This window comes from Carya illinoinensis, chromosome 6 (assembly GCF_018687715.1).
Source record: "Carya illinoinensis cultivar Pawnee chromosome 6, C.illinoinensisPawnee_v1, whole genome shotgun sequence".
NCBI classification, from domain to species: domain Eukaryota; kingdom Viridiplantae; phylum Streptophyta; class Magnoliopsida; order Fagales; family Juglandaceae; genus Carya; species Carya illinoinensis.
Window position 1 is genome coordinate 35,411,512 of NC_056757.1, and position 22,489 is coordinate 35,434,000.

General features: G+C 38.8%; 2 protein-coding genes across 3 annotated transcripts; both read right to left on the reverse strand.

Annotated features, from left to right (window-relative positions):
* Positions 1-4,468: 4,468 nt before the first annotated feature.
* LOC122313037 (L-type lectin-domain containing receptor kinase IX.1-like) lies at positions 4,469-6,872 on the reverse strand. Its single transcript, XM_043127736.1, has one exon. The coding sequence runs from the start codon at positions 6,735-6,737 to the stop codon at positions 4,599-4,601; it is 2,139 nt and encodes a 712-aa protein (XP_042983670.1). The 5' UTR covers positions 6,738-6,872; the 3' UTR covers positions 4,469-4,598.
* A 12,865-nt stretch (positions 6,873-19,737) lies between these two features.
* Positions 19,738-22,193, reverse strand: LOC122312435 (L-type lectin-domain containing receptor kinase IX.1-like). 2 transcript variants are annotated; one of them, XM_043127042.1, is made up of 2 exons: positions 21,569-21,924; positions 19,738-21,518 (listed from the first exon to the last, which is right to left on the reverse strand). In XM_043127042.1, exons 1-2 carry the CDS (start codon positions 21,782-21,784, stop codon positions 19,872-19,874), a joined length of 1,863 nt encoding a protein of 620 aa, XP_042982976.1. In that variant the 5' UTR covers positions 21,785-21,924; the 3' UTR covers positions 19,738-19,871. The 2 variants fall into 2 exon arrangements, with proteins under 2 accessions (XP_042982976.1, XP_042982975.1); XM_043127041.1 differs by having other exon boundaries at positions 19,738-22,193.
* Positions 22,194-22,489: the final 296 nt, after the last annotated feature.

The window sequence follows — 22,489 nt, forward strand, 5'->3', positions numbered from 1 at the left end:
CCGGATGTACCTATCACATGTGTCCCAATCGGGACTGGTTTACTGACTTCAAAAAGAGTGAAGGTGGAACAGTACTTATGGGCAATGACAGTGCCTGTAAGACTCAGGGAATAGGTAGCATTCGGCTAAAGCTGCACGATGGTAGCGTCAAGACTCTGACAGAAGTTCGGTACATTCCGGATTTGCGGAAGAATCTCATCTCACTGGGAGCTCTGGATTCAAAGGGATTCAGAATCACCATTGAAGACGGAACTCTCAAAGTATTAATGGGAGTTCAGGTGGCTATGAAGGGTTTGAGGCGAGGAAACTTGTACTTCTTGCAAGGAAGTACTGTTGCTGGAAGAGCTTCCACAGGCGGTGAGAAGCTAGATGAGACTGATGATGACACCTCCAGTCTGTGGCATATGCGTATGGGACACGCAGGAGAAAAAGCTTTGCAAACACTGGTGAAGCAAGGCTTACTCAAAGGTGCCAAGACTGGTAAACTGTCTTTCTGTGAGCATTGTGTATTGGGGAAGCAGAGGCGGATCAAGTTTAGAACCGCAGTACACAATACACAGGGAATACTTGACTATGTGCACTCCGATGTTTGGGGACCTACCCAAAGTGCATCTTTGGGAGGTAAACATTGGTTTGTGACTTTTGTGGATGATTATTCTCGTCGTGTGTGGGTGTATACGATGAAGAATAAGGATGAAGTGCTGAAAATCTTCCTTGATTGGAAGAAAATGGTTGAGACTCAGACCGGCAGAAAGATCAAGCGGCTCAGATCTGATAATGGAGGTGAATACACTTCAGATCCCTTCATGGAAGAATGCCGGAGAGAGGGAATTGTAAGACACTTCACAGTACGAGGTACATCGCAGCAGAATGGTGTGGCAGAAAGAATGAATCGTACTTTATTAGAGAAAGTGCGATGTATGTTGCTGGATGCTGGATTCAGTAAACAATTTTGGGCTGAAGCTGTGACATATGCTTGCCACCTCATCAACCGACTACCCGCATCTGCCAATGACGGGAAGACACCCACTGAAATGTGGAGAGGTACACATGCTACTGATTATAACTCTTTACACGTTTTCGGATGTCCTGCTTACTATCACACCAAAGAGAGTAAGCTTGATCCTAGAGCCAAGAAAGCAAAATTCTTGGGCTTTAGTACTGGTGTAAAAGGGTATAGACTCTGGTGCATAGAGTCTAAAAAGGTGATTATCAGTAGAGATGTTACCTTCAACGAATCTGAGATGCTTAAGTCACATAAGCATAGAGATTCCAGTGAATGCAGCCATGATAGCGAAACACCTGGTGATTCGCAAAAGGTGGAGTTTTCCACTCGAAAGGATTCAGGAGAAACAAATGGAGAGCACGGACCAGATGAGGTTGATAGTCCAGTCACAGTACCTCCAATACAACCTGAATCAATAGCAGCCAACAGACCGAGAAGAGAGAAACGTGTACCGTCACGTTATGCAGACTATGTGACATATGCATTACCAGCTGAAGGGGGTGAGATCCCAACCACTTACAGAGAAGCCATACAGTCCAGTGAACAAGTTGAATGGACAAAGGCAATGGATGAAGAGATGCAGTCTCTTCACCAGAACCAGACTTGGGAGCTTGTGCCGCTTCCAAAAGGAAAGAAGACAATTGGCTGTAAGTGGATCTTCAATCAGAAAGATGATCAAGCTGCTAAGAATGGAGTGCGATACAAAGCTAGGTTGGTAGCCAAGGGCTACGCTCAGACAGAGGGAATTGACTACAGTGAAGTATTCTCTCCTGTTGTGAAGCATTCATCCATTCGGATATTGCTAGCTTTGGTTGCACAATATGATCTGGAGTTAGCACAGCTTGATGTAAAGACAGCTTTCTTGCATGGTGATCTGGAAGAGGAGATTTATCTGTCTCAACCAGAAGGATTCAAAGAAGCTGGCAAAGAAAACTGGGTATGCAGTCTGAAGAAGTCTCTCTATGGCTTGAAGCAGTCACCTCGGCAATGGTATAAGCGGTTTGACCGCTTTATGATGGATCTGAAATACACTCGTTGCCAATACGATCATTGTGTATATTTCAGAAAACTTGCAGATGGATCTTTCATTTATTTGCTTTTATATGTAGATGATATGTTAATTGCATGTAAAAGCAAGGGGGAGATAGATCGCTTAAAAACTCAGTTAAGTCGTGAGTTTGACATGAAAGATCTGGGAGAAGCTCGAAGAATACTGGGGATGGAGATCAGCAGAGATAGGGTGAAAGGTATAGTTCACCTTACTCAGAAGCAGTATCTGAAGAGAATACTGCAACGCTTTAACATCGACTCAAAGACGAAGCCGGTGAGTACTCCAATGACCCCATATTTCAAGCTCAGTGCATTGCAGTCTCCTAAAACTGATGAAGAGCGGGACTACATGAGAAATGTCCCATATGCAAGTGTTGTAGGAAGCTTAATGTATGCCATGGTGTGTACACGACCTGATATCTCCCAGGCCGTTAGCTTAATTAGCCGCTATATGCATAATCCTGGAAAGACTCATTGGCATGCGGCTAAGTGGATTCTACGGTACATTTTAGGAACCGTAGATATTGGTTTGAAGTTCGAGAAGAGTGAAGATAGTCTAGTAACTGGGTATGTTGACTCAGACTATGCAGGTGATCTTGACAAACGCCGATCGACAACTGGATATGTGTTCACTATGGCTGGAGGACCAGTTAGTTGGCGATCAACTTTGCAGTCGACAATTGCACTATCATCAACTGAGGCTGAATACATGGCTGTAACAGAAGCCGTGAAAGAAGCCATTTGGTTACAGGGATTGGTAACAGACTTGGGCTTTAAGCAGCAAGAGGTTACCGTTTACTGTGACAGTCAGAGTGCAATTCATCTATCCAAGAATCAAGTATATCACTCTCGAACAAAGCATATAGATGTCCGTTTCCACTTCGTACGTGAGATATTGGAAGAAGGGGACATTCTACTTCAGAAGATTGGCACTGAAGATAATCCAGCAGATATGTTGACAAAGGTCGTCACCGGGATCAAGTTCCAACACTGTTTGGACTTGATTAATATCTCATACTGCTGAGCACCCACGGGTGCATTGGCGCCTTAGGGCGCATTTGGTAGCGGAGATCTCTCATGGCAAGCGAACATTTCGATAAAGGGATGAAATCATTGGAAGGATACAAAATGCAGTATCCTAATGTGGCACACTTGGGTGGAGGGGGTGATTGTTGAGGGACCACCCCATGTGTGCCATCCACCCACCCCATGTGTGCCATCCACTATGTGTGCCCATGTGTTGGTGGTGTCCAATTCACATGATGATATTCCTCACTAAGTGCTTTAATTGAGTGTCTAGCTTGTGCATTCCAGCACATATGTGGAGGGAGAAGGGTTGAGCTTCTCCTATAAATAGGAGAGGTCATATGAAGGGAAATTCATCCCATTGAGAGAGAGAAGCAAGAGAGTGTGTGTAGTGTGCCATTTGAGATAGAGTTGTTTTGAATATAGTGTTTCCGCTCAGTGGACGTAGGCAAATTGCCGAACCACTTAAATATTGTCTCTATCTATTTTGTGTTTATTTTCAGGATAGCTTAAGGCACAACAGAGGATATCGCCCCTGCATCAATGGGAATCATATCTCGGGTGCTCTAATGGTGTAATGTTCCGTTGGCTAAACGAGAAATGCCTTCAGCCTACATTCTCTGGGATCCAGCAAAGCCTACTAAGATATCAACGTATTGTATCCCACCATAGGATGCAACAATTCGATTTAGTTGCGCCGCTCTAACCACCTCGTCGTCGCCTTCAGATCCAGCTTGGGTTTAGAGGTAAGTTCTATGCTTTGAGTCTGCAGGGAACACTTGCAGTGATAGAAGTCGTTGATTCTCGATCGTCTCCAAATCAACGCTTTGGGTACAAGAAGGGAAGTCCCTACTGTTTCATCGAGGCATTTTAGAGAATATTTCCTCGAGTCAGAAGGGGAGATTTTACTGATTTTTCTCATATCTAAAAAGTTGGTTCAGGTTGTAAATGATGTTGAGGTATTTCGGCTCAATCTTCTAAGACTCTCATGGATTCAGATGCAGAGCCTAGGTGATCAAACATTATTTGTGGGGGAGAATTTGTGTGTGTCCATCTCTGCAAACAAGGTGTGATGCCAGAGAAATTGTCTATGTTTTCATGTCACCAATAAAGCAATTGATGCTTGGTGGCATTATGACATGGAAAGAGGCAGCATCTCTCCGGGGTGGAGTGACAGCATCTCTCCAGTTTTAAATAAAGAACAGTTATTATTATTATTTTCTTGTGAAGTTCGCTTTTGTTTCTTGCCAGAACAAACTCAAGAAGCAGTTTGATTGTCACGGTCTCTGTCAGGTTAGGCAGAGGACTTTGTCAGGGTTTGATAATGCTTTTTCTTTAATGTTTGAACTACAGACTCACCAGAGAGTCTATATGACAACTGACAAAATATAAACTATATATTAACTTGAAAGGATAACAAATTGCAGCAATTACTAATACATTAAAGACTAAAAAATAAGTATATCATGCACATCATCAAGTGTCTGTGCTCGACCCTATATTATTGTACATGGGGTTAATTGTCAGAGTGCGAGTATAAAAGTATGGCAGATGAAGAAGATGCCGCGGACGATGTATTGAATTGTGAGGAAACTCTGTAAATACTATGGCTCGTAGACTCAGAGAGCAGGACTTGGTCAGAAGCGGTAGCAGAAGATGCAGATGATGGTCCAACTGGAGGATCAAGATAGGTTGGCACTGGCATCTTTGGTGCTAGAATGGGAAGTGAAGCTTCAAAATCAAGCACCTGAATGGCTTTCCTAATTGAAGGTCTGAGAGTGTGATCTGGATGAGCACACCAAAGCCCAACAATCATCAAACGTTCCATTTCCTGCCGATCAAAATCTCCACATAATCTGGGGTCGGCTGAATCGAGAAGCTTTCCCTTTCCATAAAGCCCCCAAACCCACTCTACCAACATAATTGCTTCTTCTGTGGACTTGGTTTCAATTAGTTTTCGTCCACAGGCTATCTCCAGAGCCACAATCCCAAAACTGTATATATCTGACTCCTTGCTAGCCCTGCCCGAGATAAAACATTCTGGTGCCATATAGCCCATGGTCCCGGCCACTGCCGTGGTTTGTGCTCCTTTTGCATGCTCCACCAGCCTAGCTAAGCCAAAATCTCCGAGCTTCGCATTGAAACTTGAATCTAACATGATGTTGCTTGCCTTAATGTCCCTGTGCAAAACGCATTGTTCCCATTCTTCGTGCAAGTACAGCAATGCAGACGCCAAGCCTCGAGAAATGTTGTACCGCGTTGCCCATGTTAACAAGCTCTTGCGTTTGAAAAGATGCGAATCTAAGCTACCATTTGACATAAATTCGTAAATGAGTAGGAGATCTTTCTTCTCGTGGCACCAACCAATTAGTTGCACCAAATTCCTATGTCTCAGTCGACTAATGATCTTCAACTCGGACGCATATTCCTTTATCCCCTGTTTGGATCCCCTTGACACCCTTTTCACAGCAACATAGGAATTCAAATCTCTTAAAAATCCTTTATAAACCCCACCGAACCCTCCTTCTCCAAGCTTATTTTCCTTTGCAAAATCATTAGTCGCACGAACAAGTTCTTTGTTGGAAAATTTCCTCGGCCCAGTACCTAGTTCAAATTCATCGTCCATGGAAAACTCAAAGCCTAAATCCTCTTCCCCCCCTCTAGCTCGATTCTTCCTATTTATAAGCCAAACCAATCCTACACAACCAATTAAAACAAATGCACCGACGCTCAGCCCCACCACCAATTTTTTCTTGCTGCCGTCTCGATTCTTGTTAGGTTCTGCTGATTTCCGAATGAAAAATGGTGGCGTCGATTCGAAGGACCACGAACAAAGAACATGCAACTCGGAAACTAATCCTGTTGAGGAAGAGAAGCCAAATTGAACCCATTCTGGTAACTGATCTTCCAAACCAACTATAGAAGAAAGGTGCTGTTGAACTGGCACGGTGCCATTGACATTGTTGAATCCAGTGAAGGTGACACTCAAATTCTGCGTACTAGAACGATAGCTAATACTAGCACTATATGTTCTATTCTCTTTAATGACACTATACCATGGCGTAGAGTTCTGAGAAGTTAGATTGTTGACATTGATACCAACATGTTCAAGAACAGGCTCAACCGGGTCCCATCCTCTATTTCGACGAGTATCAAACTCCACTGCAACGAATTTATATGCAGCCAAGAAATTCGGGTCTTCCACTTGTTCACGGCTCGCAAGGCCAATGCCAGCGCCATCTGTTGGAGAAGGTGGAGGAAGATCGGTGCTTGCGAGGAAGAAAGTGAGCCCATCTGAATAGCTGTCTCTGCCTTCCGCATAGATAATAAAGGAGAAGCTGGTGTTGAAGTCGGCGTGTTTTCCTGACTCTTTATCCCAAAGATGCATCGGTTGTGAATACGTGGCTCGACCCCAGTTATCCACTGCATCTGGCGTGAGCTGAATGACTAAACCTAAGAAAGTAGCGTTTCCTGAAACATTTAAAGTTGATCTATTGTCAGTTTTACTGAAATCGGTGTAGTTGAATGATAACTGAGCTGCACAGGGGATTGCGAGGAAGATGAAAATGGTTATGATAATCAAGTATGGAAGGAGGTTTGTTGTGTGGAAAAGGAAAAGCATGGTTGCGGTCGAGAGAAGCTTCTTGATGATCATCAAATTGCATGTAGGCTAGCTAGCTAATTATCATTTTGTTAACAAAATTTGGTAAAAATTTCTCTCTCGATTGAAGTCGAAGTTTGGCTAAAAGATCATCTTTGATCTGAAATTTCTTCTTGGATACATATAAAACGCATGTTAGTAAACGAGAAAGAAACTCATATCCCCATATGACATGCCATTCGAGTAGATGATCGTGGTAAGCAGCTTCTTTTTCAAGAGAAACACAACTTTTCAACTGACACAGCTTTCGTTATTGCTTAATCAAACGACGTACATCGATTGGCTGGTAATCGATACGTCGTGGCTTAATTTATTACCAACTTTGTTGAATATAGCGATGAATGATTAACTTCGTTGAATTACAAATTCATGAAGTGATTTTACCTTATACTTTATAGATCTATTATAATTTAAAGTATCATATCAAATTTAATCCATTTATAGATTTATTTTTATATAGTCAACTAAATATATATTTCCCTCTTGCCAAAGTTTTAAGGAATACACCGTGTTTTCTATACGTCATGAATCCCCACTGGCCCATATTAAGTCAATAGCTGTGCATGCAAGGCTAACCGAAGCTGAGTTACGTGCAGTTCTTAAAGGTTTGATTCCTGTAAGCAACTTGGATATGATTCGGTTGATATTCTCAGATTCGGTTGATATTCTCATTTGGTTACACGGTTCAGATAATATAAGATGAGATATTTTATTAAAAGTTAAATAAAATATTATTATAATATAATTTTTTAATAATAAATTTTATTTTAAAATTTGAAAAAGTTAAATTGTTTATTATATTTTATTTGAAAATTTAAAAAAATTATAATAATGAAATAAGATGAGATAATATAAAATAGTTTAAGTTTGTATGTGATTTCTTGGTGGTGGTTTCTTGGATTTAGCTAAAAGGTGTATAATTTGGTATTTTTCAGATTTTTGGGATAAGTTGTTAATTTTTTTAGATGCGATGAATTTCTCTATTCTTCATTGTTTTCAAGAGGGTAATAACATTGCTGAGGCAAAATGTGGTGCATTGGGTGAGAATAAGTTGTTTCGAGAGGTTGGTCAATTTCCACAAGATCAGTTAAGAGGTTTGTATAAGTTAGATAAGTTGGGTTTGACTTTCTTTCGCAGTAGTTAAAGTGTTGTAAGCCGTTGTCATGGGTTTATTTGTTGGGCGATTCTTTAATTTTTCTTTTTATTGAAAGTAATTTTTCTCCTCCATAAATGAGAGTTAATAAAGATTAGGAAGTGTCGTCCTCCTTTTTTATTTTTTTGTAAGGGTAACCGATCTTTGAAATATGGGTGGTATTTCTCTAAATCTCTATAAATATTTAAAATATAAATATATAAATAATACCATAAAAAATAATAAACACGTAAATATTTGAGTTTATACAAGCTTATACAAGACAAACCGAATTAATTTTAAATGAGTTGTATTATTTAGTATTTGATCATAATTTTATGTTTATGAACAACTCATTTTAAAAACGAATCGAGATAAAACAAACTAATCTCGAGCGATTTTTCACGTAGTTTTATTTATTTATAGCCCTAGCCAATACATTAAAATTGGTATTTATTTGTTCTCACCAGTACCTTGAAATTGGTAAAGTGATGGACTTCAACGTACATAGATATATATAAGTTGTTGAGGGAAAAAAAAAAAGTTATTAGGTGTTTACAAAATATAAACGACGTGATATATTTTTATCTCATCACAATATTTTATGTAATTAAAATTATATATACTAATAACTACTAATAACCCATGCTTAGTTATTTATTAGCTAGCTACATTAAAAAAAAAAAAAGAGTAAAATCTTCCTGAATTTGGTCATTTTAGGCGATCGACATGTATATTACTGTACGTATACTATGTCTCATGGGACGTACAACAGTCCAGAATTAGCTCGCACATGCAGCGCCAAGCAGTGGAGATGAGAGCTGGGCTCCAAACAGAAGAGAAATGTAAATCTACAACGGGTACGTAGTAATGTAGCGTACACACGATCGAACAAGCAGCAAAAAGTGAGTAACATGCGCAAACATGCAACGAGAAGCTGGGCCTGTACGTACCTAGCAACCAGAAAACCATCAAGATCAGGATACTAGAAAGATGCATGCATCGAGGGTGGTTTATGGATTTGGGTGTTAAAGGAAGTGTTGATGAGAGTTATGAATAATAATAAAAAATAAGTGAAAAGTAATAATAAAGTAATGAATAGTAATAAAAAATAGGTAAAAAGTAAGAAATAGTAGTAAAAATAAGTGAAAAGTAATAATAAAGTAATGAATATTAGTGAGAAGAGTTGAGAAGTGTTGAGGATACCTCAACACGCAAACACACCCGCGTCCGCTTAAATATTAAGAATATCTCAGATGATTTATAAATAATAATAAATAGTTTATGAATCGTAATAAAGTAATCGGAAAAAATAGTTGTGTTTTTAAACAAACAGACCTTTCTGATAAACACTGCCGGAGTGGATTATCAGTAGAGTTTGAATGTATTAATTATTAATTAAATTATATATTATCGAGCCCCTGTGGCCTTTTTGAGGAAGTAGAGGAATGAATAAAAGGATGATCAAGAAATTTCTAACCAATTTGGGAGAAAAACATTTCTCGATCGGATAATACAAGAAGTTACCCGAAAGAATCCATGCCACGTTAATTTCTTTCTTCCTTGGGTAACTGGGTTGAACTTCTTTTTCAAAATAGGTGGAAAGCTGAAAGTCTATCTTTGACAATTAATTTCCCATGCATGCGTGTTCACTTGTCGGCCAATTATCAGGTCCTTCCAAAGTTTAATGAGAACAGTACGACAGCGGGTTCATATACAAGTAATTAGTCTGTGAGACACAAAATTTATTATGTACCTAACAATTCTAACAACTCTTTTAATTCCTGGGATTCATATTCCACAGAAACGTACACACGCATATGGAGATCAAATTAAATAAAATAATAATAATAATATATATACAATTTTAAAGTGTATAAATCCCACACATGACTGATCATTTTAAAAAAAAGTAAAATTTACAATTAAAAAAAAAAAGAAATTATGAAGATTCTAGATTACGTAAAATATTTTATACTTTTTAAAATTGTAAATATCATTTTTTTCAAAATCAATTACTGGGTAGCGAAGTCAATATTTAAGCCTACTTTATTTACACCAATGAAAATAGGTGAAGTATGTACATTTGGTACTAAGAATTTTGAGACTATTAGCTTATGAGGTTATGATTGAATCTTTTGTGAGTGACACGTGATTTCCGAATAAATCCCACTCTTGTGGGTTGATCTTGGGTCATGAGGGTGGTTGTCAGGTCACTTTACCCTCTTTATCTTTGACTATATTTTATTATTATTTATAGATCATCTAAAATCACATTTCTATCAAACTACAGCCTTATTAGGAGTCATTACAACAGAAACACTAAGTCTTTTAGGACGATTTTTTTATCCCAAAAGATAGTGATTTCATCTCAAAATATATCTTTAGACAAAAAAAATCGTCTCAAGATCGTTTCAACAACAGTGTCTTAAAAGATATTTTAGAATGAAAATCATAATTTCGTCCTAAAAAGTATCTTTTGAGACGATTTAAAGAAAACCATTCGAACATGTTGGAATGGTCTTATTTATTTATTTTTTTGCCACGATTGAATTTCATTCCAGAATCTTGTTCGAATGGTTCAAATTTACCGTTTAAACGTCCAATATGTTCGAATAAATTGCCATGAGAAAGCGTTCAAACGCTTCATGAATTGATTGAATGGTACAACAACGGCATCAAGTAATATTCGAACGATAAGAAAATAAAATGGATTATATATACTCTATCAATTTTTGAATGATTTAATACTTCCGTTCTAACGGTTTGTTGGTTGTTTGAATGGTGGATATTTTATTTAAACCATATAACAAAAAACCAATTAACATTCATAATAATTAAAAGAATACATTACAAATTATTCAATACTCACAAAAGTAATGGAAGTAAGATCAAATGGGAGTTCAATTGCTTCATTATGTAGAAACAACCAAGGGGAAGTTATCTTCATACAAACAGACTTCATCAAAAGCACAAGCCCAAATGTAGGAGAAGTAATGGCAGCTCTGATGCTAATACAAGAGGCAGTCAAAAGAAAGATTCCAAAAATTATCATAGAGGGAGACTCAAAGCAAGTCATACAAGCAATATCCATCTCAACAAAGACAACAGACTGGATCATGCAACCTACCATTAGAGACATCAAGTACTTACTCAGACATTTTGAAGAATGGAGGGTGTAGAAAATTCACCATTCCTAGAATCGGTGCATGCACAACCTTGCGCAATGGGCCGCTTCCAATCTATCATATGGAAGCATATCCCAAAACTGGATTCCACCCAGTATGCTCAACTTCTATAGTGGAAAAGACCCTCCTTCCATTGTATAATTTTGTATTGTATAATTAATACTCTACTCATGCTCATGTATTGTTTAGTTTCTCTATTAATATATTAATCTTGCCTAGAAAATAAAAATAAAAATAAAACAACACTAGTATTTTTCATACAGAAATAAATTTCAAAATCTTTACGAATAATGTAAATTAGTTGTTTGGAGGCCTGAACTATTGCATAAGCTGCTGTATTTGGAATTGCGTCTCTCTCCTCTTCTAATTGTTCTTCATGTTGTTTTATGCGCATCTCCATGTCTCTTTGTTTCGCCGATTGAGCCTCTAACTCATGCTGCATTGCAGTCAATTCTTTGATCTTAGAATTCACATTCTTTAATGCTATAGAGGTTGTAGAGGCAAATCCGGACAAAGAGGAAGAGGCGGAAGGCTTTATACAACGACCTAAACTCCTCAAATATCCTGAATGTTGACCCAAAATTTGTGTAAAAAGGTCAACATCATTTGTTGAGGAATTTTAAACTGACGCATATTCAGCACGTATGATAACCATTTTATCCTACATATAAGATAAAAAATTAATATCATCGTAAATATTCTAATATATTTAATTAAAATAGATTATAATACTTACGTAATTGTGTAATGTTGGCTAAAGGATAAACGCTTTCAGCCTACTTTCTCTTGCATCCAGCAAAGCCTATTAAGATATCAACGTATTGTCTCCCACCATGGGATGCAACAATTCGGGTTAGTTTCGCCGCCCTAACCACCTGATCATCGTCGCCTTGAGATCCAGCTTGTAACAATGATTGCGTGGTATGTACTGTTGGTTTTAACGGGCACTAGTCATCCAGCTTTCGTGTTCCATAGCTAGGCTCATAACTAGAGGAATGAAAGGAATAGAGCTCGACTGGATAAAACAAGACTGCACCGGCCTTATCGATCCACAAACAGCTTCAAACGAATCACAACAGCATTACATGCAAGTTGCAAATGCCATGGGGTTTATAAGAGGCAAGTTCTATGCTTTGAGTTTGCAGGGAACACTTGCAGTTGTTGAGTACTGTTGAGTCTGGTCCACACCGCTCGAGCGGACGAGCGGAGGCACTGGCCGCTCGAGTGAAGTCAGGCAGAGTTGAACACTCGATGTCAGCTCGACAGTGAGCTCGAGCGGATGCGGGAAGGAAGTTCGCTCGATGCGTGCTCAACACGCCGCTCGAGCGAACATGCATTTTACACAACTCTAAGGTTTTTTCCGCCGTTTGACTATATATATGATTATTATATCATGTGGCCGTACTGTAGAAACATTGTGGACGTACAGTGATTGATCCATCATTGTAGTGTGATATTCCTCAATAATAAAATCCTCTGCAGCTCCTGTGGACGTAGGCAATTTGCCGAACCACGTAAATCTTGTGTCGTGTGTGATTGTTTTCTCGATCCATATTCTTTTTCAATTTATTGTCATCGTTTTTCACAACAATTGGTATCAGAGCCAGGTTCGGGTCTGAGAAAAAACGATGGCTGGAGATGAATTGAAGGCATCGGGGATCGAGAAGTTTGATGGCACGGATTTTGGATACTGGAGGATGCAGATAGAGGACTCCCTCTATGGGAAGAAACTTCATCTTCCACTATTGGGAAAACCGGAAAAGATGGATGATGCTAATTGGAACCTGTTGGATCGATAGGTTCTGGGGGTTATTCGATTAACCCTGTCGAGATCAGTTGCACACAATGTCATCAAGGAGAAGACGACTGCGGATCTTATGGCGGCTTTGTCAGGTATGTATGAAAAGTCGTCAGCGAATAACAAGGTACATTTGATGAAAAAGTTATTCAATTTGAAGATGGCAGATGGTACGTTTGTTGCACAACATCTGAATGATTTTAATACTATCACAAATCAATTGTCGTTTGTTGAAATTGAATTTGATGATGAGATACGTGCACTGATTCTATTGGCTTCACTGCCAAATAGTTGGGAAGCCATGAGAATGACTGTCAGTAATTCTACTAGTAAATCTAAATTGAAATATGATGATATTCGTGATTTGATTTTGGCTGAGGAGGTGCGCAGGAAAGATTCAGGCGAGACCTCGGGTTTGAGTTCAGCTCTAAATGTTGATTCTCGAGGGAGATCACAAGACAAGAACTTAAACAGAGGAAGAGGCGGAATCAAAGTATAGGGGCGAGAGCAAGTCAAGGCTTGGTCAACAAGCAACTTGCTGGAATTGTGGCAAAGCTGGCCACATAAAGAAGAACTGCAAAAATCCTAAGAAGACCGAAAATGATAGTGCTAATGTGGTAACTGAAGAAGTACAAGATGCACTATTGCTTGCAGTTCATAGTCCAGTTGATGACTGGATACTGGATTCAGGGGCTTCCTTTCATACATCTTCACACCGGGAGCTAATGCGGAACTATGTTGCAGGTGATTTTGGGAAGGTGTATTTGGCTGATGGAGAGGCTTTGAACGTAGTGGGGATGTGAGACATTGATATTGCACTCCCTGACAAGAACAAATGGATCTTACAAAAGGTCAGACACATTCCTAAGTTGAAGAAGAACCTCATTTCTGTTGGGCAGCTCGATGAGTGTGGTCATTTAGTGGTGTTATAGCAACTGGAAGGTCATAAAAGGGGCATTGGTACTGGCTCGGGGTAAGAAAACTGGTACACTATATATGACTATTGGTTTAATTGACACTATTGCTACTACCGTTGCAGAGAGCACAACAGATTTGTGGCATTGCAGGCTTGGCCATATGAGTCAGAAGGGTATGAAAGAACTTCTGTCTAGAGGCAAGCTACCAGAATTGAAGTCAGTTGATCTCAGTATGTGTGAGAGTTGTGTTATGGGGAAATAAAAGAAGGTCAGCTTCTTGAAAAATGGCAGGACGCCTACGACAGGAAGACTGGATCTTGTGCACACAGATGTGTGGGGTCCTTCCCAGTGGCATCTCTTGGAGGTTCTCGCTACTATGTCACGTTCATTGATGACCATAGTAGGAAGGTATGAGTTTATTTTTTGAAGCATAAATCTGATGTATTTAATGTGTTCAAAATTTGGAAAGCCATGGTTGAGATAGAGACAGGTTTGAAACTGAAATGTTTGAGGTCTGACAATGGTGGTGAGTATGTCAATGGTGGGTTCAAGGAGTATTGTGCAGCTCTGGGTATCAGAATGGAGAAGACCATTCCTGGGACACCACAGCAAAATGGAGTTGCTGAGCGTATGAACAGAATCATTATTGAGCGTGCTAGAAGCATGAGATTGCAAGCTGGACTACCACCCACTTTCTGAGCAGATGCAGTTAGTACTGCCGTTTACTTGATAAACAGAGGGCCATCAGTTCTACTGGATTGTGGACTGCCTGAGGAGGTTTGGAGCGGGAAAGAGGTCAAATTTTCTCATCTTAAAACTTTCGGTTGTCTTTCTTATGTGCTTATTGATTCTGATACTCGTAGTAAACTTGAGGCTAAGTCAAAGAAATGCTATTTCATTGGCTATGGAGACGAGGCATTTGACTATCGTTTCTGGGATGATCAGGGTCGAAAAATCATAAGAAGCAGGAATGTGATTTTCAATGAGAAAATTATGTACAAGGATAAGTCTAGTACAGCTTCTGTAGTAGCTCCTCAAGAGTCCGAGTTTGTAAGATTGGATGACCTACCAGAGGTCACAGTGCAGTGTAGAGATGTGAGTGACGGGGAGAGTGGGTCCAGTGCACCCATTCCTATTATTCTGCAAGCAGTTTCAGAACCGTCCACTCCTACAGTTGCAGTTCGCAGGTCAGTTAGGACTATACGTCCTCCACAACGTTTCTCACCTACTTTGAATTACATTCTGTTGACAGATAGTGGAGAACTGCAGAGTTACGAAGAAACTTTGCAAGATGAAAATTCTAGCAAGTGGGAACTGGCCATGAAAGATGAGATGGATTCTCTGTTAGGGAATCAAACATGGGAGTTGACAGAACTTCCATAAGGGAAGAAGGCATTACACAACAAGTGGGTGTACCGGGTGAAAACTGAGCATGATGGCAGTAAGAGGTACAAGGCCAGACTTGTTGTAAAAGGCTTTCAGCAGAAGCAGGATATTCATTACTCTGAGATCTTTTCTCCTGTGGTGAAGATCACAACCATCAGAATGGTACTGACTATGGTTTCTACTGAAGATTTATTTCTTGAGCAGTTAGATGTGAAGATAGCTTTTCTTCATGAAGACCTTGAAGAAGACATCTACATGCACCAGCCTGAGGGGTTTGTGGTATAGGGAAAGGAAGGTTCAATTTGCAGACTGAAGAAGAGCTTGTATGGCCTGAAGCAAGCTCCTAGACAGTGGTACAAGAAATTTGATAACTTCATGCACAGTGCAGGGTACATTAGATGTCAGGCAGACCACTGTTGCTATGTCAGGCACTTTGACAATTCTTATATTATTCTGCTGTTGTATGTGGATGACATGCTTATTGCAGGGGCTAGTATTGATGAGATCAATAATTTGAAGAAGCAGATGTCAGAGCACTTTGCAATGAAGGATTTGGGAGTTGCAAAGCAAATCCTTGGCATGAGAATTGTCAGAGATAGAGTCAGAGGTACGTTGAGACTCTCACAGGCTGAGTATGTGAAAAAGGTACTCAGCAGGTTCAATATGGACAAGGCCAAACCAGTTGGCACACCCTTGGGCAGTCACTTCAGACTCAGCAAGAATCAGTCACCTGAGTCAGAGGAGGAACGAGATTACATGAGTAAGGTTCCTTATGCCTCAGCTATTGGTTCACTTATGTATGCTATGGTTTGCACAAGACCGGATATTGCCCATGCAGTGGGAGTTGTGAGTAGATACATGAGTAACCCAGAAAAGCAACATTGGGAAGCAGTGAAATGGATTTTGAGGTACCTAAAGGGCTCCTCAGAAACCTGTTTGTGTTTCTCTGGAGAGAGCTTGGAGGTGCAGGGCTATGTTGATACTGATCTAGCTGGAGATATTGACAGTAGAAAGAGTACCACAGGTTTTGTTTATACACTTGGTGGTACTGCAGTGTCATGGGGTTCTAATCTACAGAAAACAGTTTCTTTGTCCACTACAGAAGCTGAGTATATTGCAGTGTCAGAAGCTGCAAAGGAGATGATATGGCTACAGGGCTTCTTGGAGGAATTGGGTAAAAAGAATCAGAAAGGCACTCTCTACAGTGATAGTCAGAGTGCCATATTCTTTGTTAAGAATCCAGTATTTCATTCCAGGACCAAGCACATTCAGATCAGGTATCACTTCATACGATCATTGTTAGATGATGGACAGTTGTTACTTGAGAAGATTTGTGGTAGCAAGACCCCTGCTGATATGTTGACAAAGGGTGTTACACTTGAGAAACTGAAGTTGTGCACAACTTCAGTTGGTCTTTTAGCATAAAGACAGGAGCAGTGAGTTGCAGAGGTGGAGGATATCATGTTTGAGGAAGACGGCGATACAGCGAGTGTACCAGTTTCCAAGTGGGAGAATTGTTGAGTACTGTGGAGTTTGGTCCACACCGCTCGAGCGGAGGCACTGGCCGCTCGAGTGAAGTCAGGCAGAGTTGAACGCTCAATGTCAGTTCGACAGTGAGCTTGAGCGGATGCGGGAAGGAAGTTCGCTCGACGCGCGCTCGACACGCCGCTCGAGCGAACATGCATTTTACACAACTCTAGGGTTTTTTCCGCCGTTTGACTATATATATGATTATTATATCATATGGCCGTACAATGATTGATCCATCATTGTAGTGTGATATTTCTCAATAATAAAATTCCCTGCAACTCCCGTGGACGTAGACAATTTGCCGAATCACGTAAATCTTGTGTCATGTGTGATTGTTTTCTCGTTCCATATTCTTTTTAAATTTATTGTCATCGTTTTTCACAACAGCAGTGATAAGAAGTCGTTGATTCTCTTCTCCAAATCACTGCTTTGGTTACTAAAAGGGAAGTCCCTACTGTTTCATCGAGGCATTTTAGAGAATATTTGCTCGAGTCAGACGGGGAGATCATTTTACTGATTTTTCTGATATCTAAAAAGTTGGTTCAGGTTGTAGATGATGTTGAGGTGTTGGTATTTTTAAAAGAACTTGTTATAACGTTTTTTTTTTTTAATTTATTTATTTCTATATTAAGGTGGCAACGTTTTTTGTGTTATGGTGGCATTTGAAATTGAGAATGGTCATTAAAGTGTGTTTGATTATGGTGGAGTTGATCGTTTTTTTTTTTTAATCATTAATTGGGCTTGTGTTTCAGTTGCTAAATAATCTTTTAAATTGCTGAAGTGTTACCTCTTTATTGTCTGTTTTTAAACCAAGCAGTTTGATTTCTTTCTCTTCAATATTGTCACTTAATTTATTGCTTATCGGCTAATGTATTAATCCTGGAAGCCGTTTTATTTTCTATATTAATTTGGTGTCTATTTTTTTGATTGCCAGAGTTTTCATATCTGCATGTGTATAACGTCTACGACTCTTCTTTTTAAATTTAAAAATGGAGGTTGGCGTCCAGTGAGTGTTATTATTGGCGAGTGCTATTCTAGAATAGAGAAGTAGTATTTTTCTTTTGAGAAAAAGAGGAAGAAATAGTGTGTTTATTTTTTTAGAGATTCTCCTCACAATAGAGAGGTGTTCTTTCAGTGGAGTTTTAGATTCAACTATTTGTATAGAGTTAGTTCAGGTTATACGACAATTAGTTTGGCTGATATATCCTAGAAGGGTCAAGTCAAGAAGAGTTCTGTTGTATTAGTTAATTTAAGATTTCGTATACCGTAAAGGACTTGAATCTCTTTAAAAAAAATAAGATTTATGTTCCTCAATCTAAATTGACTTTGTTTTAATTTTAATTTAATTGTAATTTTTATTATATCATTGTGTATTTTTCTAACATGAGGTATTTTGGCACAATCTTCTCAGACTCTCATGGATATTTAAGATGTAGGAGATCAAACATTATTTGTGGGGGAGAATTTATGTGGGGCCGTCTCTGCAAGCAAAGTGGGATGGTTGGTGGCTATATGACATGGAAGGAGGCAGCATCTCTCCGGGGTGTAGTGACAATAGTTGTAAGATCAAATCTTCAGTTTGGGAAGAACCAGTAATGGATGAATAGACAATTTCCACACAATTTTTTTATCTCATCACTATAATTTTCTTAATTTCTCACACAAAATACAATAGACAAGTCAACATTTTTTAATCTCAAAACAATAATAATATTAAATTTTTAATAATCTAAAAATATTTTATTTAACTTTTAACTTTCATTTCAATTTACTATCCAATCCTACCATAAAGGCTTGTTTGGCAATAGATCAAATGGCACACATAATTATCCAAATCATCAAAACTTCTCATAATTTCATTCATGCACAAAAATCACTCAAACACAAAATATTTTTCAATTTCAAATTTTCAAAATTTTCATTTAATCATTATTCAAACTACACATAAACTAATACAATTTTTACCAACTTCAAAACAAAACATAAAAATTAATATAACTTAACGACATTTTCAAGTTTCAAAATAAAAGTATTATTAAAAAATAATATTCAAATAAATTTTTAATATTTTTATTTTCTCTTTTCTCTCAAAATCTAATAAACGTATTAATTCAAATCATTTCATTATAGTTCATTTCCGGTGTCCAAACCTAACTCTTGTTTCCACCTAAGACATTTCTTGTCTCATTTCAACGAGTAGTCCAGCAGACATGACTACTAAAAGTATTTGATCACATCATTGAACCCAAAGCTAGTGAAAGTATGTTAGAATGTTATTTTTGTTGAGATGACATAAAAATTAAATAAAATATTATTTTTATTTTAAAATTTAAAAAAATTAAATTATTTATTGTATATATATTTTATTTGAGAGTTTAAGAAAATTATAATGATTAAATAAGATGAGTTGAGATGTTTTCTGAATCATCAAAAAATTTAGCTCTATTAATATTGAATTAATATGAAATACAATTATTGGATTGAGTGTGCATATTTATTAAAGTGGAATTTACTATTAAAAATATAATTTTTTTCATATAGATCTTCGACTTATCACTTTTTTTAAAGAAAATGTGAAGATCTTGCAAATCTTAAAGCTGCATATTTTTTAAAAAATGAATATACTTCAAACCACATGAAAAATGAAGCCGTGGTCCCGAATTTTGCTCCACAAAGTATTTAAGTCTTTCAAATAGGAAAGTCACAGCAGACAATCTTCATGGGGCAGATGTTGCTCCAAAAAACCAAGCAGTCAACATAAAATGGAGCTGACTGTTAGGTCTCCTACACCATGCAATGCATGTTTATATTTCAGGGGAGAAATATTTTGCCATACTTTTAATTTTGTTGAACAAAGAACTGTTATGATTATTATTATTTTTTTTATCTTGTGAAGATTCGCTTTTGTTTCTTGCCAAAACAAACACAAGAAGGTTGATTGTCACGGTCTCTGTCAGGTTAGGCAGAGGACTTTGTCTAGGTATGATAATGTCTTTCCGTAAATGTTTGAGCTACAGACCCACCAGAAAGGCTATATGACAACTGACAAAATATAAACTATATATTCACTGGAAAGGATAAGAGATTACAGCAATTGCTAATACATTAAAAACTGAAAAATCAGTATATCATGCACATCAAGTGTCTGTGCTCGACCCTGTATTATCTTACATGGTGTTAATTGTCAGAGTGCGAGTATAAAAGTATGGTTGCTGAAGATGATGCTGTAGAAGATGTATTGAATTGTGAGGACCCTGTGTGAATACTATGGCTCGTAGACTCAGAGAGCTGGACTTGGTCAGAAGCGGTAGCAGAAGATGCAGATGATGGCCCAACTGGAGGATCAAGATAGGTTGGCACTGGCATCTTAGGTGCCAGAATGGGAAGTGAAGCTTCAAAATCAAGCACATGAATGGCTTTCCTAATTGAAGGTCTGAGAGCGTGATCTGGATGAGCACACCAAAGCCCAACAATCATCAAACGTTCCATTTCCTGCCGATCAAAATCTCCATGTAATCTGGGGTCGGATGCATCAAGAAGCTTTCCCTTTCCATAAAGCTCCCAAACCCACTCTACCAACATAATTGCTTCTTCTGTGGCTTTGGTTTCAATTTGTTTTCGTCCACAGGCTATCTCCAGAGCCACAATCCCAAAACTGTATATATCAGACTCCTTGCTAGCCCTGCCCGAGATAAAACATTCTGGTGCCATATAGCCCATGGTCCCGGCCAATTTCGTGGTTTGTGCTCCTTTTGCATGCTCCACCAGCCTAGCTAAGCCGAAATCTCCGAGCTTCGCATTGAAACTTGAATCTAACATGATGTTGCTTGCCTTAATGTCCCTGTGCAAAACGCATTGTTCCCATTCTTCGTGCAAGTACAGCAATGCAGACGCCAAGCCTCGAGAAACGTTGTACCGCGTTGCCCATGTTAACAAGCTCTTGCGTTTGAAAAGATGCGAATCTAAGCTACCATTTGACATATATTCGTAAATGAGTAGGAGATCTTTCTGCTCATGGCACCAACCAATTAGTTGCACCAAATTCCTATGTCTCAGTCGACTAATGATCTTCACCTCGGACGCATATTCCTTTATCCCCTGTTTGGATCCCCGTGACACCCTTTTCACAGCAACATAGGAATTCAAGTCTCTTAAAAATCCTTTATAAACCCCACCGAACCCTCCTTCTCCAAGCTTATTTTCCTCTGCAAAATCATTAGTGGCACCAACAAGTTCTTTGTAGGAAAACTTCTTTGGCCCAGTACCTTGTTCAAATTCGTCGTCCATGGAAAACTCAAAGCCTAAATTCTCTTCTTCCCCTCTATCTCGCTTCTTCCTATTTATAAGCCAAACCAATCCTACACAACCAATTAAAACAAATGCACCGACGCTCAGCCCCACCACCAATTTTTTCTTGCCGTCGTCTCCATTCTTGTTAGGTTCTGCAGATTTCCGAATGAAAAAAGGTGGCGTCGATTCGAAGGACCACGAACAAAGAACATGCAACTCGGTCGAAAATCCTGTTGAGGAAGAGAAGCCAAATTCAACCCATTCTGGTAACTGATCTTCAAAAGCAACTATAGATGAAAGGTGCTGTTGAACTGGCACGGTGCCATTGACACCGTTGAATCCAGTGAAGGTGACACTCAAATTCTGCGTGCTAGAACGATAGCTAATACTAGCACTATATGTTCTGTTCTCTTTAATGACACTATACCATGGTGTTGAGTTCTGGGATGTTAGATTGTTGACATTGATACCAACATGTTCACGAACGGGCTCAACCGGATCCCATCTTCTATTCCGATAAGTATCAAACTCCACTGCAACGAATTTATATGCAGCCAAGAAATTCGGGTCTCTCACTTGTTCACGGCTCGCAAGGCCAATGCCAACGCCATCTGTTGGAGAAGGTGGAGGAAGATCGGGGCTTGCGAGGAAGAAAGTGAGCCCATCTGAATAGCTGTCTCTGCCTTCCGAATAGATGATAAAAGAGAAGCTGGTGTTGAAGTCGGCGAGTTTTCCTGACTCTTTATCCCAAAGATGCATCGGTTGTGAATACGTGGCTCGACCCCAGTTATCCACTGCATTTGGCGTGAGCTGAATGACTAAACCCAAGAAAGTAGCGTTTCCTGAAACATTTAAAGTTGATCTATTGTCAGTTTTACTGAAATCGGTGTAGTTGAATGATAACTGAGCTGCACAGGGGATTGCGAGGAAGATGAAAATGGTTATGATCATCAAGTACGGAAGGAGGTTTGTTGTGTGAAAAAGGAAAAACATGGTTGCGGTCGAGAGAAGCTAGCTTAATGATGATCATCAAATTGCATGTAGGCTAGCTAGCTAACTATCATTTTGTTAGCGAAATTTGGTCAAATTTTCTCTGTCGATCGATTGACGTCGAACTTTTGACTAAAAGATCATCTTTTGATCGGAAATTTCTTCTTGGATACATATAAAACGAATGTTTGTCAACGAGAAAGTGACTCATATCCCCATATGACATGTTATTCGAGTAGATGATCGTGGTAACTGAGAAGCACCGTGTCTTTTTCAAGAGAAATACAGCTTTTAACCTGACAGAACTTTCGTGAGTGTTTAATCAAACGACGTGGATTGACTGGTAATCGGTACATCGTGACTTTATTACCAACTTTGTTGAATATAGCCATGAATTATTATGCCAAGAGAAGTGACAGAGAACTATTATATTACTAAAGGGAGAACTATCATATCAAATAATGACAAATGTATTTTACAACTTGACGTTATTTATTAAAGTATGTTAGTTTATA